The sequence below is a fragment of the Dreissena polymorpha genome, chromosome 3 (genome assembly GCF_020536995.1).
Source record: "Dreissena polymorpha isolate Duluth1 chromosome 3, UMN_Dpol_1.0, whole genome shotgun sequence".
NCBI classification, from domain to species: Eukaryota; Metazoa; Mollusca; class Bivalvia; order Myida; family Dreissenidae; genus Dreissena; species Dreissena polymorpha.
In genome coordinates, this window is record NC_068357.1 from 89,818,529 (window position 1) to 89,836,734 (window position 18,206).

Consider the following 18,206-nt stretch of genomic DNA (forward strand, 5'->3'; position numbering starts at 1 on the left):
AAGTTTAATATGCAATAATTCACTTAGTATGATCAAGCGCTCGTTTGCACAGTTTTAAAAGATCTCTTCGATGAAATATGTTTTATCAAAGTTGCAGTCTCCCCTGATTTCTTGAGCGTTTCCTTATATGCGTCTTGTATTTTTTTTCATGAATTAATGAGGTGCTTTCGCGCCCGAGAATACATTATGGAACAAACCTGAGTGTGTCCCAGCACTGCTACCTTGCTATCTTACTTGACTCGCGAAAGGTTGGACAAATTGTGATTTAAAGCTTCGATTTCTTTCAAATTCGGTTTTACTAAGATATATTCAATTTACGTGTGGTCTTGTGCTATAGGGGTAGGCTAGCCGGACTTTCCGACTATCCGATGGAAACCCCATCTGCCCAGTATGGCACCACTTTCACGTGGCTCAGGGAACGAAGATTGAACTCGGGTCGCCTAGGTGAGAAGTACGTGTACCAGCCACTGCGCTAACCTGGCAGCCAGCGTTATCTTATTCTTAGAAGTCTATCTTTATATTACCATTGATACTACATGATTTATGAGTTCTCATGGCAACTTCTATTTCTGCTTCCAATAGAAGTATCAGCTGATGACGTGAAGACTTAGAAAGAGTGCCACACCTTCTTCTGCGAAATATTGCACACGATTTTATTGAATGTTGACTCAAGCGTGCAAGTTATTCGGTGAAGATGTATTTTAACAATTTATGCCTAGTGGACTCTCCCGTCCTTCTAAATTGGATAAATTTATTTCCAAAATTAGGGATGTCTAGTATATTTATTTCTATATTGAGAATATTTTATACAGAAATTCCTTTAAGCAAACAGCGCAGACATCATGCGGCGTCTCATCTGGTTCTGCGCTTTTTGCAAAGGCCTTTTTTCTAGACGCCAGGGATATATGGGTTAATATGTATACCAATATACTCGGATGATTTCGCCCTTTTTCTACCAAAAACAAATAATTTAACAGATTTAGATATTACACAATGAATCAATATATCAATCGCGCGTGTGCGAAACTTGTTCACTAGCTGATTGAATTAAAAGTATACATATTCGTAGAAAACGTTCGCGGTAAAACGATTATCTCCATAGATGATGTCATAACCCTGTGAAATAGTGCGCACGCGAGTATAATAGAACGGGAATTTTACCAATATTATATTCAATGAATATACCCGTGTATACCAATGTTCTTATCATAATAAAGCTTGTTGAAACGTAAATAAACTGTTACATGAAGAAGTCTTAACGACTATATCAAACTTGAACAAGTTGTCATATTGATATACATCTTGTTGACATTTCTCGATCTGCATACACGGTCATGTATGTATGTAAATTTATATTAAAGATAAAACAGCATTGGCGTCGGTATTGTTTGAATCAGCGGATTACAGATCTTTGTTTTCGGACACATCAAATTTAGCATAATATGATGAAATAGCGCTTTATCGATGCCTATTGTTTATAGTTCATGTTAGTATACCAGCGCATATGTTATTGCAATGTTGGTTGTTTGATGTCGTGGAATGTCTAGTGTGTTGACGGTTAAAATCTATCAACAGTCGAAATCAACCAACCCATTTAATAAGACTATTTATTTCATAACTTTATTTAAAAGAATATATTGAATAAAACATAAATAAGCAGAAATTTTTGCAAACATACTTTGTATAGTTAACGTGTATAGTAACATAGCATTTTTTTTTATTTTGCAAAAAATAACTACAATGATTAAACAATTATCGTTCAAGAAAAAATGTATTTCACATTTGACATGAACGTTAATCAGAAGCTTACTTGTAGATATTTCGGCCGCGTTTGAAAATGCCGGTGTAAGCGTAAATTTCATATGCTTTAAACAAATGTGCGGTTTGTAAATTAATCGAAGAACAATCATGCGACCACTATTTAATGATATGGATGATGCGCATGGTATTGATTTTAAAACCGGACTGTCATAAGTTTATGTTTGGTTTGGTTTGTGTAATAAAAGAAAGATTATAACTAGCCAAATATGTATGTATCAGTCTCTTATGATTTCAAGCTGCCCATTGTAATAAAATCACGTTGTTACAGTCGCTTTATATTACCTCCCTGTTACTATTTTTCCATCCATGTTCTAGTTACCTCCCTTATTTCATTTTGAGCAACGGTATCGATTGGTTTAAACTAATACCAATGACTCAGCCTTAAAAACAATCACCAATGATGATAGGTGAATAAAGGAATAACTATTGCTATACCATGATTTAGTTTCAATGACGGTGAAAAGAAAATTATCACTTAAAATCGAAGCAGTGAAGATGAAAGGAAATCATTTGTGATAAGATTACAAAATGATGTTGAGTAAAGATTTATCATATGAAATGAATATAACTTCCCACAGCCTTGCTATTTTCCCTTCTTCGGGTTCAATTCCCCACGCCATAGCAAGTTTTTCGAGTTCTCCAGCTTCCCCTGTGTGTTGAAAGGCTTGTTCAAGTTGAGACCACGTGATAGGGAGGCGATATAGCGGCTGCCGCGACTGTCCGTCCCCGGCGTGCTTGGATGTGAGATCGGAGGTAGGCTCTCTGCACGCGATGAAGTGCCACCAAACGTGCCTCCCAGCGCACCGGAAGCGCCCCCAAAGTTGCTCTCAAGCCGCTGCATCTGTTCCTGCAGCATCACAATCTGCGCGTGCTGAAAGTTCAACTGCCGCTGCTGAGCCGCCATTTGATGGGCGGCTTCCGCTTTCTCCTCCGACAACCGCTCTATTTCATTTGCCTGCAGCGACATCTTCTGTGTCAGCTTCTCCTGGCCGTCGATCAGTCCCCTGTGCTCAGTCACTACACGTTCAATCATCGCGAGCTTTTTCACTATTTGCTCCTCCTGCGTTTTCATCTTCTCCTCTTGTTCACTAAGTTCCTCTTTCAACTTAACGATCTCCGTATTGCGAGCTTTCAACTCGTTCTCGATATCGTTCCTTTCTCTGACACCTTTTCTCAGCTGCTCGTTCTCTATCTGTAGCTTTGTGACTTTTTCGTGGTACTTATTATTCGTCTCACGCAAACTGGACATTGCCTTCTGCAATTCCAGATATTTCCGCTGCACTCCGACCAATTCCTCGTCACGGCTTTTCAGTTGCTCTCTAAGACTGAGTTTTTCCTGTCGTTCGCGAATAAGCATGTCCTTCGCGGTGTCCAGAGATTTCATCACCTGGACCAGCTGTTTCTCCAGTTCCTGTTGCCTCTCGACGATTATCGAGAATTCTCGTTGGGAGGCTTTGGCTTCACGTGATATGGCGCTCAGGGCCATTTTCTTCCCCTTGACACTGAAGCCGTCCGGCACGATAGAGTCCCGCTGGGACCAGTGCTGTTGTTGCAACACCTGCAAGGACAATGGAAAGTAAAGATGAATATATTCGATTTTGCGTTTTGTTTCCGTTAAATTCAGAGCATCTTCTACACTGAAAATTGATTTTCGGATAATGAACGCAGACTATAAACGACGAAAGATTTATCCTAAATGGTCAAATATAGTCTCTTCAAAACGACTGTATGTGTTTGGTCTATAGAAATATCAATATCTGCCGCGCAAGGATATGTAAGTTACATGTCTACCAGACAATAAGATAGTCCGCCAGACAAGTAATCCACCTATCAATCAATCGATAAATCTATCAATTGCATGATCCGCAAGCTTTAAACAAAGTAATCCAGTGAAATCAACCTTTCGAGATCTGTGCGCAAATATGCAATCAGATTCTGCATTTTCATACTTGCACGAAATATTAAAAACATTTAATAGAATATTAGCCAAATAGTTCAGTGGTAAATATAGCAAATAAACATATTAACGCAAAGAAAGTGCATGCATTAGAAACGGCCTCTAAGAGGCAAGTCAATACAAAATGAGTTCAATACCATTTGCAAGTTTTTAACACAAAACAAAACTTACATCCAACACACTTAAATCCAAAAGTCCAAAAATGTCTATCCTCCTGCCTCAAAAAACACAACAGTGTATTTTATTCGCAGATTGTTTTGTTGTTGTTGTTTTGTATTTATTTATTGTTGACGACTTTTAAAGCCACACACTTTGCCTCTGACCATAAAATGAAATACATGATAATCAATACATATAGATGCAATTTGAAAGTGTGCACAATGGTCATTAAATCTATAGCCTAGTTAGCAAGTAATTTATTATTTTTCAAACGGTACCGCTTTTAAAACCGCAAGTATGATTTCTATACGTATACGTCCATTTCTACAAATGCGATTATTTTTAAGTTTTAAAGCGCAAAAAGACGAATTTCTTCCTTGTTACCACCAGACATATTTTAATTGGCATAGATAAAATACGTTTCTTATTTATACTTAAATTTACTATGCCAAATAAAGTGTGCGGCTTCAATAGTTCAAATACTCATACCAATGTGTGAAAAAGAAATTAATATGGTAACATATAAACACTTCAAGTACACAAAAGACACAACATGTAAACATTTATTTGAAAACCAAATAGTGTAAACACTTACACAGCACCGGTAAACCTTCAGCTTCTACCTTGTTTACCAAAATGATTTTTAAATGGCACAAAACACTCGTGGCATCAAGTAATCAAACATTCTTATATATGTTTTAACTGTAAAGTCGGGATGAATAATGGTTTTTGATTGTTTAAACATTGTTCTTCTTTTCGGGGTCAAGTCTGATATTGACTGCATGCCTTTTGTTTGAAGGGAATAAATAAATATCAAATGACCATGTTATCTATGGTTTATCAAATACTCGAAGTTTAAACTAAGTAAGTACACTAATAAAGTAGTTATGCGCCTTCTAGCATCGCAATTAGCCCTCAATTTATTTACAAAATGAGGCAACTGAGTGACTTCTTGAAATGCCGATCTAATCGGGGATTTTTTTATATAGGCTCAGCTATTGTAAACCCTTTGCATGCTGGGAAATTTGTCGTCTGCTAAAATGTCGTCTGCTGAATTTCTAAAATTAGCATTATCTTCGATTTTTTTCAAAGAATACTATCACAATAGCAAACAATTTGGATCCAGATGAGACGCCACGTTCTGTGGCGTCTCATCTGGATCCAAACTGTTTGCAAAGGCCTTCAAAATTCGTTTCCCGCACTGAAAGAGTTACAAAACCTGTCATGAAGCTTACGCTTTGGTTGTAAATTGTGATGTACTACTAGTTTTAACAGTTCTACATGTGGTTTAATATGTTTCTGCAAGTGACTTGTACCATAAACTTGTACTCTGTAGCCGGAATAATAGTGCATAACACTTTGTATTGTTTTGATCACTCTAACGATAGCGTATAAAATACGATATCATGACATCCTGGCCTACAATTAATATATACATATCAATTATGGCTTGTATTTATGTGCTTAAGCTAAATATATTGCAAATTGTTTGGCCATAGCTTTCAAGCTTAGATGTAAATCATCTAGCTGCCGTATATCTGCATGTTTACACACATAACTTTATTAAATAGTCTTACATATTATTTGTAACGATTGTCATATTTGCTTATTTTTAAATCGTTATATTGTATTATTCCATGCCTTGGCCATATTTATTTTGTATTTTTGTACTTGGCTAAAGGCAGAGTGCCGGATCGCTAATACACTTTGATGCTGCTGCTGATGTTTTGATTATTTGTAATCTTGTTTATTTATAGTTGATAACAACCCGATTTCATGTTACATTCTATCACATTGCAAACAGTGTAACGACCATTTTCTAACTCATAAAAGTATGAATCGAAGTCGGGTTTTGAGCCTCGCATTAGTTGCAACATTAAGGCATCTTGTGCTAACAGTAACAAGCGCATTGAAATAGATGCCTAGTGTACTCTCCCATCCTTCTAAATTGGATAAATTTCTTTCCAAGATTAGGGATGCCTAGTATATTTATTTCTATATTTAGAATATTTCTTACAGAAATTCCTTTAAGCAAACAGCGCAGACCCTGATGAGACGCCGCATCATGCCGCTGTTTGCCAAGGCATTTTTTCTAGACGCTAGACATAAATGGGTTAAAGTAATATGCAAACGTGTTATGACATGAAACGAGACAGAAAATGCTTGCAAAGTGACACATGTTTTGTGAGTGTTTTTGTTGTTGATTTTTTGTTGATGTTCAAACTCCCGATTACAATTCACATTATTTACAAACATTTAAATTAGTTTAATGTTGTTACGTGAGTTTGATATCAAGAATGATATAACCTTATTTGCATGGGAAATGACAAGTATTGGTATTACTTTTTTCACTGACCCTTGGTGTGATGTTTCCAGAAACATCCGAAAGTTCTGAAATAGAAGAAAGATCTTCGTCAGGTGGCTAAAAACTTAAACAAGCAGTTAAGATAACAGTCCGTTATGTTAGGAAAGAAATCAATTCTATTTAAGTAGCAACGCGCTTACAAAACTTAATTACAATAATTTGAGCATTACTATACGGTACTATGAACGAAGAAAAGGTTACAAGTAATTTACTTAAGTATCTAAACCCAACAGTTAGCGACCTTTAGCACAATATCAATTCAAACAAACACCAAACCATTTTTTCAACGTAAGATTCTCGTATGATATTTTGTTGTGTTTATAAATACGATCAAAAAAATATGCGCTTGTTATGAATATGTTATGATATAAGGCCACTGCAAATTAGTTGAACAATACTGATTGACCCGCACTACGGGTTTGTGACGTTCTTCGAGGATCAAAAACAGTATTTGCAATTCATTTTTAAATTTAAAAAAATGTGGAAGAAACGAACAAATTAAAGTATGTTGTCTTTGCAGTAAGAACCTGATAATAGTTCCAAGTGTTTATTTTATGCAAGTTTAGCATTACATGTGTATGCATTAACACATATTTAGTAAGATTTCGCAGGTATATATTTATTACGTTTACGCACTTCTAAGAAATTAGTCAACAAATATGCCAGGCAAAAATGGAGGAGACACAAGAGAAGGTAAAAATTATGGCGGTCCTTTTGCAACTCTACGAACTCACCGGGCATGAGCGCACCGACACTGCCTTCGCCCCTGAGCGCTTCGACGATGTTATTGTATCCCTGCTCTTGGAGTGTCTCACAGAGCGTCGTATATGCTGGTGCCCCGCCTTTCATTACTTCATGAACACACAGCTCTATCTGAGCCCGGGAGTTCCCCTGGCGCATGACGTCAGTTCCGGCGTCCGCGCTTATTATCCCCTTCTGAACCAAAGCGTCCACGACGCTACTGACGTTGAATTCTTCGCGTAACGTCAACAGGTACCTAGTCGCAATACAAAAATTTCGAAGAAAATATTGCACGCACGATTTCAAGCACTTCGTTGCGTTTTCTTTTTCTATGATGCACCCTAAGTTTCAGCCTGGGGATTTTTTAAATAAAGAAAGAAAATAAATAAAATACATCATATTTACATTATTTTATCTTTTCCACAAGAACTTAAGTCATTTTTGCTAGTGCATTTGTGCCGAGACATTTTCTGCATTTTTATATACGGGTAGCAATCATTGTATCTGTTATGAATGTACCGTCCACCAATTCATTACTAATAACCTATATAGATGGTGTGCTAGAATAAACTCCAGCTTTTAACACTAGCTTAACAGACAAGAGTAAAGGCTAGTTTAACAAAATGCATAGTGCTTTATATTTTATTTCATGTATTTATATATAATTTATTATTTTCATAACTGATAAGTTTTCATTACATAAAAATATGACATAATTTTAATAACATAAAACAGTCAACAGACTTTAACTAAGTGATTAATTACTTGTTTTATCAAATTGTCTGTTTTGAAGCTTGTTGTTGATAGAGAGCGGACAGTTAAGATCGTAAAGACAATACATGAACAAATATTTTACAGTTCACATTAATATGAATGAAGTTTGAGTAACTTGTGAATGTTTTAAAAATATATAGGTTATGCCTACGTCTATTATGCGCACTGACTTTTAACAGACATAAAGACGGACAGATAGTTTATTCAGACTTATACAAATGTACATCAACTTCATGCTAAAATACACACATTATTCTCTGTCATGTGTCTAGTCATGTATCTAGGCAACATTCCGGTAACATTTAATAACAAATAATAGTCATAAAGAATACAAATACAAATTAAATACAATCGATGATAAGAACACGTAGGTTCTATCAAAGCGGTACTGAAGTTTATTGAACAGTATTATTAAGACTTGTATTTCTTTTAACAAAATCTTCTTTAATTAATAAAACACCCATTATAAATTATGGATTTTTCACATGAAACAAATGACTTGTGGAATTTATATACTGCACCCGATTATATAAACGCTGGTTTAAGTTACCGCTCGGTAACATTTAAACCTTGGTAAGTTTGCGGTTATTCAGGTTTAGTAACCTTCAAGGTAACTCGATTGTATAAACACGATATACTACAAAGTAACCTAACCGCGCATAGTGGAATTTAACCACCGGTAACTTTAACCAAAACATTCCTACAATGCATTTTCTAATGAGGTAATTTTCGCGCGAAGTGTCACGCTAATAAACAGCGACATGTATTATTTTTTATCAAATTCATTTACAAATGAATTCACAATAAAATAAAGTGTACATTTTAACCATGAGTTCATCAAAATTACCAGGGACTAATTGATAATGATGTCGGGATTTGCATCATTTAGCGGAATCCCTGGTGCTTCCAAACTGCAAGAGAGTGCTTGCAAAGACGTCTATTCTTCTAGTTGTTCTAGATGTAACATAAAAAGTATACATGGTCGTCGTAACATGCTAGCCTATTCTTCTAATTTGTCTTATATCCCGTTTTCATGACTGCGTTATAAAATTATACGGGAAATAATATCTTTCGCAAAATAACGGTTTTTACACGTTCAAGGCACAAGCCGAGTATATCATTAACTTAAAATTACATCAGAAAATCACTCTGTCTGTAGTCCAATATTGCATATTGCAGTTGCGAAAAATGCGAGTCTTTTTGACGATTTATTATAAACGCGACTTATTTCACATGTAAATGTACTGCATAACGATATTTGAATTGTCAATATATCACATTTTCCTTATTTCATTTAATGTGCATTGTTTATAATCCGTGGATATACTTTTGACATTTTAGAATGTGCAACAAGCCATATAAATATCGCACAATTCATAAATAATCTGCACTGTTTGCTTTCCGATTTAATTCACGTTAGGCATAGAGATGTGTAAAGTATAAGATGTTAAAAATAGCACCACACTGGAATTCGGAATGTCCCATTTTGTACACGGGTATAATGCATTCATTTATCGGTTGTGTAATGGGATGTTTTCCATTCTTTGTTTATTAAAATATTAAATTATTTTCTTGTACAATAAGAGAAATTACCATAGACAAATTAAACATTGTTCAAGTTTAAATATATCTTTGTAGGCAGAAATCTGCAAATGCAACTGAGTTCACCAACGGCTATTTTTTGAGCCGCGTTCTGAGAAATCTTGGCTTAATGCTTGTGCGTAAAGTGTCGTCCCAGATTAGTCTGTGCAGTCCACACAGGCTATTCAGGGACGACACATTCCGCTGTTCTGATATTTTAAGTTTCAAGGAAGTCCCTCCTTACCGAAAATCAAGTTTCGGCGGAAAGTAGGCGGAAAGTGTCGTCCCTGATTAGCCTGTGCGGACGGCACAGGCTAATATGGGATGACACTTTACGCACATGCATTAAGCCCAATTTTCTCAGAACAAGGCTCATTTGATAAACTGCTCCGGTTCATTTTAACAGCAGTAATGTACATAGAGTACATGACGTAGCGTGTGACGAAGAAGAAAGTTTATTGAGTTATTAAACTTATTTGAATAAAGTGATAGGATGGCATAAGGGTCTTTATTTAACTATGCTAAAATAATTATTAAAGACCCTAGATGCAAAATCGTCAATTATTGAATTAAATGGATTATTTATGAATTTTAAAGGATAATTAAAGGTAAGATACTAGTTCGAACGTGTTTTGCTTTGTGTTTGTACTTTTGTCGTTCCCTGTTCTCGGAGAAATTATTTTAACATTGGCGCCATTGATGCATCGGATCACACACGGCATACCCATAACAGAATATAAAAAACACGTTCTGTGCGTCCTTAAATTCGTCGTCCGAAGTCGGAAATCGTATTGCCCTGTAAATTAAGTCAAATAAAGTGTCAGTCGCTGCAATTTGTTGTTTACTCGTCGAAATTGTGAAGGTCGTCGATGGTTAGCTTTTATAATGTCGCGCGCCGCGGCCATTTTGTGTAGGTTACCTCTCGGTTACTTGAAACCTAGGGAAGCAGGGTATGTTTTAACTGGGTTTTAACCGATCGGTATAACTAACCAAATTTTATACAAACGCTTACCGACCAGTAACCAACAAGTTACCGACTTTTAACCGCCGGTATGTGTTTAACCGCCGGTTTAACTGTTTATGCAATTGGGTGCTGCAGATGGCTTGATATAAAATGTACGGCTTATATATGTTTTCTAAAACATATAAATTGGTATTTATCTTGTAAATCAAAATCATTACAACATAGACAATAACGTTCTTTTTGTTGAATGTTATATTGAGCGTATCTGCCAGTGTGTATTCTCAATGGGTGTGCAGAGACTCTAAATCTTACAAATCAAAGCGCTGAAGGCACTGAAGTTCTTCGCTATTGCATAATCTTAGACGCAACTCAGTTTTAACAATTATGTTATAGCTTTTTATATCGCAAGTTTGAAATGAATATACCCCATTCAAATTTATAAAGAGTGTGTCTTAAAGCACAGGTTGAGATGTGCTTTTTTCAAATCATTAATAAAAAATATAATTTAAGCTTCATTTTGGGAAAACAGGGCTTAATGCACATGCATTAATTGTCATCCCAGTACCAGAGACTGTCTTTAAACGAAAATCACCATACAATCAGAAAGTTTTGTCCTTGATTAGCTTGTGCGCATTGCACAGGCTAATCAGTGTGCACAGGCTAATCTTATTTGACATGCATTAAGCCCGTTTTCCCTGAAATCAGCCAATATGTACGGATTTCAATGATAAACACTAGACTGGCCAATGTCGTCTTACAAGCTGCACCCGATTGTATAAACGCTGGTTAAAGTTACCGCTCGGTAACATTCAAACCTTGGTAAGTTTGCGGTTATTCAGGTATAGTAACCTTCAAGGTAACTCGATTGTATAAACACGATATACCGCAAAGTAACCTAACCGCGCATAGTGGAATTTAACCACCGGTAACTTTAACCAAAACATTCCCACAATGCATTTTCTAATGACGTAATTTTCGCGCGAAGTGTCACGCTAATAAACAGCGACATGTATTATTTTTTATCAAATTCATTTACAAATGAATTCACAATAAAATAAAGTGTCAATTTTAACTATGCGTTCATCAAAATGACCAGGGACAAATTGATAATGATGTCGGTATTTGCATCATTTAGCGGAATCCCTGGTGCTTCCAAACTGCAAGAGAGTGCTTACAAAGACGTCTATTCGTCAAGTTGTTCTAGATGTAACATAAAAATTATATAGACTATTCTTCTAATTTGGCTTATGTTTACAATAAACCTACTTACTTTCTTGTACAATAAGGGAATTTACCATAGACATATAAAACATTGTTCAAGTTTAAATATATCTTTGTATGCAGAAATCTGCAAATGCAACCGAGTTCACCAACGGCTATTATTTGTTTCGTGTTCTGAGAAAACTGGGCATAATGCATGTGCGTAAAGTGTCGTCCCAGATTAGCTTGTTAAGTTCGCACAGGCTAATCAGGGACGACACTTTCCGCCAAAAATTGATTTTTGCTAAGAAGGGACTTCATTTTATCAAAAAAATCATAACAGCGGAAAGTGTCGTCCCTGATTAGCCTGTGCGAACTGCACAGGCTAATATGGGACGACACTTTAAGCACATGCATTATGCCCATTTTGCTCAGAACACAACACATTTGATAAACTGCTCCGGTACATTTTAACAGCAGTAATGTACATAGAGTACATTACGTAGCGTGTGACGAAGAAGAAAGTTTATTGAGTTCTCATTTGAATATAATGATATGATGGCATAAGGGTCTTTATTTAACTATGCTAAAATAATTATCAAAGACCCTAGCTGCAAACTCGTCAATTATTGAATTAAATGGATTATTTATGGATTTTAAAGGATTGTTAAAGGTAAGATACTAGTTCGAACGTGTTTTGTTTTTGTTTCTACTTTTGTTGTTCCATGTTCTCGGAGAAATGATTTTAACATGGGCGCCATTGATGCATCGGATCACACACGGCATACCCATAACAGAATATAAGAAACACGTTTGTGCGTCCTTAAATTCGTCGTCCGAAGTCGGAAATCGTATTGCCCTGTTAATTAAGTCAAATAAAGTGTCAGTCGCTGCAATTTGTTGTTTACTTGTCGAAATTGTGAAGGTCGTCGATGGTTAGCTTTTATAATGTTGCGCGCCGCGGCCATTTTGTGTAAGTTACCTCTCGGTTACTTGTACTTACACACCTAGGGAAGCAGGGTATGTTTTAACTGGGTTTTAACCGATCGGTATAACTAACCAAATTTTATACAAACGCTGACCGACCAGTAACCAACATGTTACCGACTTTAAACCGCCGGTATGTGGTTAACCGCCGGTTTAACTGTTTATACAATCGGGTGCTGGTAAACACTATTGATTTAATACACTCACTGCACCTAGCAGTAGTAGAGCAGACGCTCCTAGCATTCTAGCATTCGTCGTCTGCATAATTTTACTGAGGTAGTGCAGACATGCAGTGGTTATCCTTCCTAGCGTAGTAGACTTGCAGTTACCGTTCCTAGCGAAGCTAAAGCATACTGACGTGCAAAAACACTCACAACCTTAGTCCTTCGCAAGCGAAGAAATAAAAATGAGCGCAGTCGTCTATTAAGTAAATCTAAATTTTCTTAATATTCCAAAAGGGTTTTGAAAACTGCATACATATCTTATACAGAATTATAATTCATATTACCATACCATTCTTGTTTAAAGTTGTCAATGAGTCTACATTTAAACTCGCTAATAAAACCATTACCTTGGAGTAAAACAGAATATGCATTGCATGTTTTGATTAACATTGGTTTATGGTACCCACTGGTTAATAGTACTCGAATGATTTTGAAAAAAAAAAGAGTTGTTTATTAACATCCAAATAAACGTTCATCCTTTACTAATGACAATACCAATATGCCTCCGCGTGTGTCATTAATCAAACACCATGTATATGTATACACAACATTCAGTGCAACAATATGGTAACTTAATGTAAGATAAGGAATCTAGTTTCTTACTTCAAAAAGTCCCATTGCCCCTCCACAGCATCTTCGTCGTTTCTCGGGTCATCGTCCACGGAAAACCGCACCCTTTTCACCTCGGCTGACGGGGTTGCCATAGTTACACAAAGGTCACATGATCTTGATAACGACTCTTAAACGGAAGTCCTGAAAAAGGCGGGCGGTATAACAACGCTATTGTTTTTCGGCAAAACAGTGTTGCATTTGAATGAAACAACGTTATTAAAATGCTCAACATCAATTGTTTAATTAGTGGATAATTAAACACGAACAATTTCAATATTTATTTTTGAAGTATTATACTATCTACTTTCCAGCAGCAAGTTATATTAACAGTTTCTTACATTATCACAGTACTAACAAAACAGTTTATGGTACTCAAGTATGTTGTAGAATCGCGGAAACAGATAATATATACCAGCTCATGACATGACACGGATTAAAGCCAATATCTGTGTCCAACTGGCGCCTTACGGTATTGTAATGCACATCAACAACGTAATCCGTTTTGGCAAAATATCACAATTAAATTATGCAAAATAAAATAAAGGTGTGGAATGTAGATCAACACTGAATTGTTGAAATATAGATCATATTTATTTGAATATGCATGTAAGTCACATGTCATGTGACCATAGTTACACAAAGGTCACATGATCTTGATAACGACTCTTAAACGGAAGTCCTGAAAAAGGCGGGCGGTATAACAACGCTATTGTTTTTCGGCAAAACAGTGTTGCATTTGAATGAAACAACGTTATTAAAATGCTCAACATCAATTGTTTAATTAGTGGATAATTAAAAACGAACAATTTCAATATTTATTTTTGAAGTATTATACTATCTACTTTCCAGCAGCAAGTTATATTAACAGTTTCTTACATTATCACAGTACTAACAAAACAGTTTATGGTACTCAAGTATGTTGTAGAATCGCGGAAACAGATAATATATACCAGCTCATGACATGACACGGATTATAGCCAATATCTGTGTCCAACTGGCGCCTTACGGTATTGTAATGCACATCAACAACGTAATCCGTTTTGGCAAAATATCACAATTAAATTATGCAAAATAAAATAAAGGTGTGGAATGTAGATCAACACTGAATTTTTGAAATATAGATCATATTTATTTGAATATGCATGTAAGTGCACCAGTTAGTGCATGGTATTGTATATGATAACTCAAATCAACTGATTAATCTTCAGGCCTAAGATGTTGAAGTGTGATATAATTTTGTGCCGTTGCCAGTTTGTAAATGCACTGTCCAAACATAAAGTTGCCAACGCAAGCTGACCAGTTTATCCAAGACACGATCGTTAGATATGGGTGCCAAGTATACATAAGCCTCGTTATGTTATGAAAAAACTGACCTTTTCACGTTTTTCACGTTTCACGTTTTGATAAATTGACAAAAATGAATAGCAAAATGTTTCAGATTTGCACATTTTCATATTTTCGTTGTAGTTTTGTTTTTGCAAGGAAACAGTAACACTGCACATTTACCATGCTCCCAAATATTCATTATATGCATCTTTTCGCAATTAAAAACCGGAAAATTATAGAACGTTACAAACGAGAAACGATTGTATAATTTGGAAAGTTCTGTTTTTATCGTTATATTTTGTGACATTACAAGATTGCTTATACAAATTAAAAATACATTAATTTTCTTGTTAGCACGTATGGCCGAGTGGTTAAAGCGCTATACTTTTACTTCAATGTTTATTGGTTCGAACCCAGGTGTGGATAACTATTTTTTAATTATATTTGTGTTGTATACTGACACTCTTTAGTTAACAAGTTTACATTTGTAAATTTAAAGCATAAATGACAAACTTCAAAATATTCCAAAATCTATGAAAAAGTATGAAAAGGTCCCTTTAATGCATGTGCTAATCCCTGATTAGGCTAGTATTCCATCTATCCGTATCCGCATCCGCATCCGCATATCCGCATCCGCAAAAAAATAGAACGAGTTGAAATGCACTGTGCTTATTCCATTCATCCGAATCCGCATCCGCATATCCGCACGCGCAATAGCCGTCCGAAAAGAACGCTCATGTGGGCATTCTAATGCGGATGCGGACAAGATACGGACGGCATTTTGCACGATAAGGGAAGCTGTCATCTCAAAAATCAACTGAAAAACTAGTCAAATTCGTGAAAAAATTACCCGGAATTATACAACCAACGCAGTTCTGCATATCGGGACTCTGATTTCACTTCAAATGTTAGGAAAAGCATAGCCAAGGCACTAGAAGAAGATGTTTCAGGTATTTACCATTTGTATTCTTTTACAAACAGAATGATGATTTGTACCTTATATCTACTTAAATTCACACTTGTCCTTCATAATAATCATCTCAATTATATTTTTTCAGTTTTATCCATATAATAAAAGAAAGATACGTTCGACGAATGCGGATAAATGGAATATAGCCTCCTTATTATGATTTTGAGGATACGGAAGCGGATACGGACGCGGATACGGATGCGGATACGGATGCGTATACGGATGCGGAAAGATGGAATACTAGCCTTAGCCTATTCAGTCCGCGAAGGCTAATCGTGTACAACGTAGTCCGCGTATTCGTATGAACAAGAAAACGTTCGCAAATTGACTGCATTTTTTATATTTGGTGCTCGGCTTATTCCTGATTAGATATTGTAAATATCTCAGTAGATCAAATAATAAAGTGGAAAATGCTATGGTCTTTAAATTGTGAAAGCCAAAGAATGTACCTTTCGAAGTGATCTTCTTATTCTAACACACACAGTAGTGCCCATGGTTGACTGGTTGCAATGTTTTATACTTGCAGGTTTGCGGAAAGTACTGTTCAGTAATTTCCTTTATGTTGCAACTAATTGTTTTAAAACATTTAGAAACTTACATAAACTGCATATATATTAAATACCATATATCCATCGAATTTGATCTAGAATAAACGATGACATAACTATGTTGTTGTGGTTGTTATTTATCACATTTTCGAAACCTGTTAAGCTAGTTGAGTGGTTCAGAACACAATGACTAAGAAATACAGCAACTTCAGATAAAGCCCAATAATGAGAAATAACAATCTTACCGTATTAACTTTTCCTGTTTAAAGCGCTGATACGATTTCACATCATCTTTAAAAAATCCTAATTTGGCAATGATGTTTAATTTTTGCGACACATTTAATTTAGTCTAAATCAATAATGCCTTTTTATGATCCAGAAAAAGATAATATTATTATGCTATTCAATTTCAAAACAAAGGACCATCTTGTTAGTATTGATAGCACGAAACTACCAAATGTACCTGCAGAATGGGGTTTTATCCCGGTGTCAATTAATGTTTTGGCACTGATCATCCCCGCTATAGAGAAAGAAAATGATTTGTCATGCAGGTTAAAAAAGTACATGGACGGCACAAGAAGATGTGTAACAAGAAGATTTGTGAAAAATTTATATATGAGCCTTGCTCTGTGAAAAGGGGGTTGAATGCATGTGCGTAGGGGCCTCCCAGATTAGCCTGTGTCGTCCGCACCATTTTCCGCCTAGGCTGGATTTTGGCTAAGGAGAGACTTTCTGAAAACGAAAAATACCATATAAGTGGAAAGTGTCGTCCCTGATTAGCTTGTATGTACAACACAGGCTTATCTGGAACGACACTTTACGCACATACATTCATCTTTTCACAGAGCACGGCCCATATATACTCGAATCTCTTATTAAATATATATTTAATATAATTAAGCTGTCATAGCAATAGATAGATGTACAACATTGACCGGACAATAATACTTTTGACATAATTAAATATAGATTTATAACATTATAGGATATCGTCATTTAAAGTGAACAGTTTCTTTACATTTTATTTCCTTAAACATAGTGTTCTGAACTTGCAATGCCATATAAACACGAAATTGTACGAGTATACCGTTATTGTATTACCTCTTTTGACTAATTGTTGCGTGATTTTGGTATCAATCGGCAAACAAAAGCATCAATGTACACTCGGAGCGTTCAAGCCTTTGCAAGGAGGTAACTCTAATTTAGAATCGAATTGAGCACTGATAGGTTACGAACCTTGTCATATATGCTAATTTTGAAGAATACTGAATCTTTGAACGAATCGAATCGAATCGATATTGCCCCCAACATACTGATATTAATTAATTGATTGATATTATACACCTTGCAAAAATGCTAAGGCAAATATGAATTTTGATAACTAATTCTGCAAATGTTTATAGTGAAATGACATTGATTATTGCGTGTTTTATTTGTAGCGGCATTTCCGCGCAATTAGGCACAAATATATGAGCACATTTGAATAACGTGCGAAATTATAAAAAAAAACACGCAATAAACTGATTTGGCTGGATAAAGCTAATATTTATATTGGCTCGAGATATGTGCATTAAATTATGTACTTCTGCTTGATATTTGGTTTCTTTGGGTTTGCGAAATCGAATGTACAACAGGACTCAATGTCGGTCCGCCATTTACATATTATGACATATTATACCGTCATTTCACCTATATTTGATATGATTCCAAACTGGCATAATTGACTTCTTCTGAAAATGTGTAATGTCAATAACAATTAGGATTTTAAAGGGGCCTTTTCACGTTTTAGTAAATTGACAAAAAAAATCAGATTCGCAAATTTTCGTTGTAGTTATGATATTTGTGAGGAAACAGTGATATTGAACATTTACCATCCTCTAAAACAGACATTATATGCATCTTTTGAAGATTTAAAACCCTGACAATTATAAAGCGTTGCAACGCGAAACGATTGAATAATTTGGAGAGTTCTAGCTG

At 35.6% G+C, this 18,206-nt stretch overlaps 1 protein-coding gene across 1 annotated transcript; it reads right to left on the reverse strand.

Annotated features, from left to right (window-relative positions):
• Nucleotides 1-1,697: 1,697 nt before the first annotated feature.
• Nucleotides 1,698-13,505, reverse strand: LOC127872395 (golgin subfamily A member 6-like protein 7). The gene is made up of 4 exons (XM_052415725.1): nucleotides 13,377-13,505; nucleotides 7,037-7,299; nucleotides 6,294-6,328; nucleotides 1,698-3,379 (listed from the first exon to the last, which is right to left on the reverse strand). The coding sequence occupies exons 1-4, from the start codon at nucleotides 13,475-13,477 to the stop codon at nucleotides 2,405-2,407; spliced, it is 1,374 nt and encodes a 457-aa protein (XP_052271685.1). The 5' UTR covers nucleotides 13,478-13,505; the 3' UTR covers nucleotides 1,698-2,404.
• Nucleotides 13,506-18,206: the final 4,701 nt, after the last annotated feature.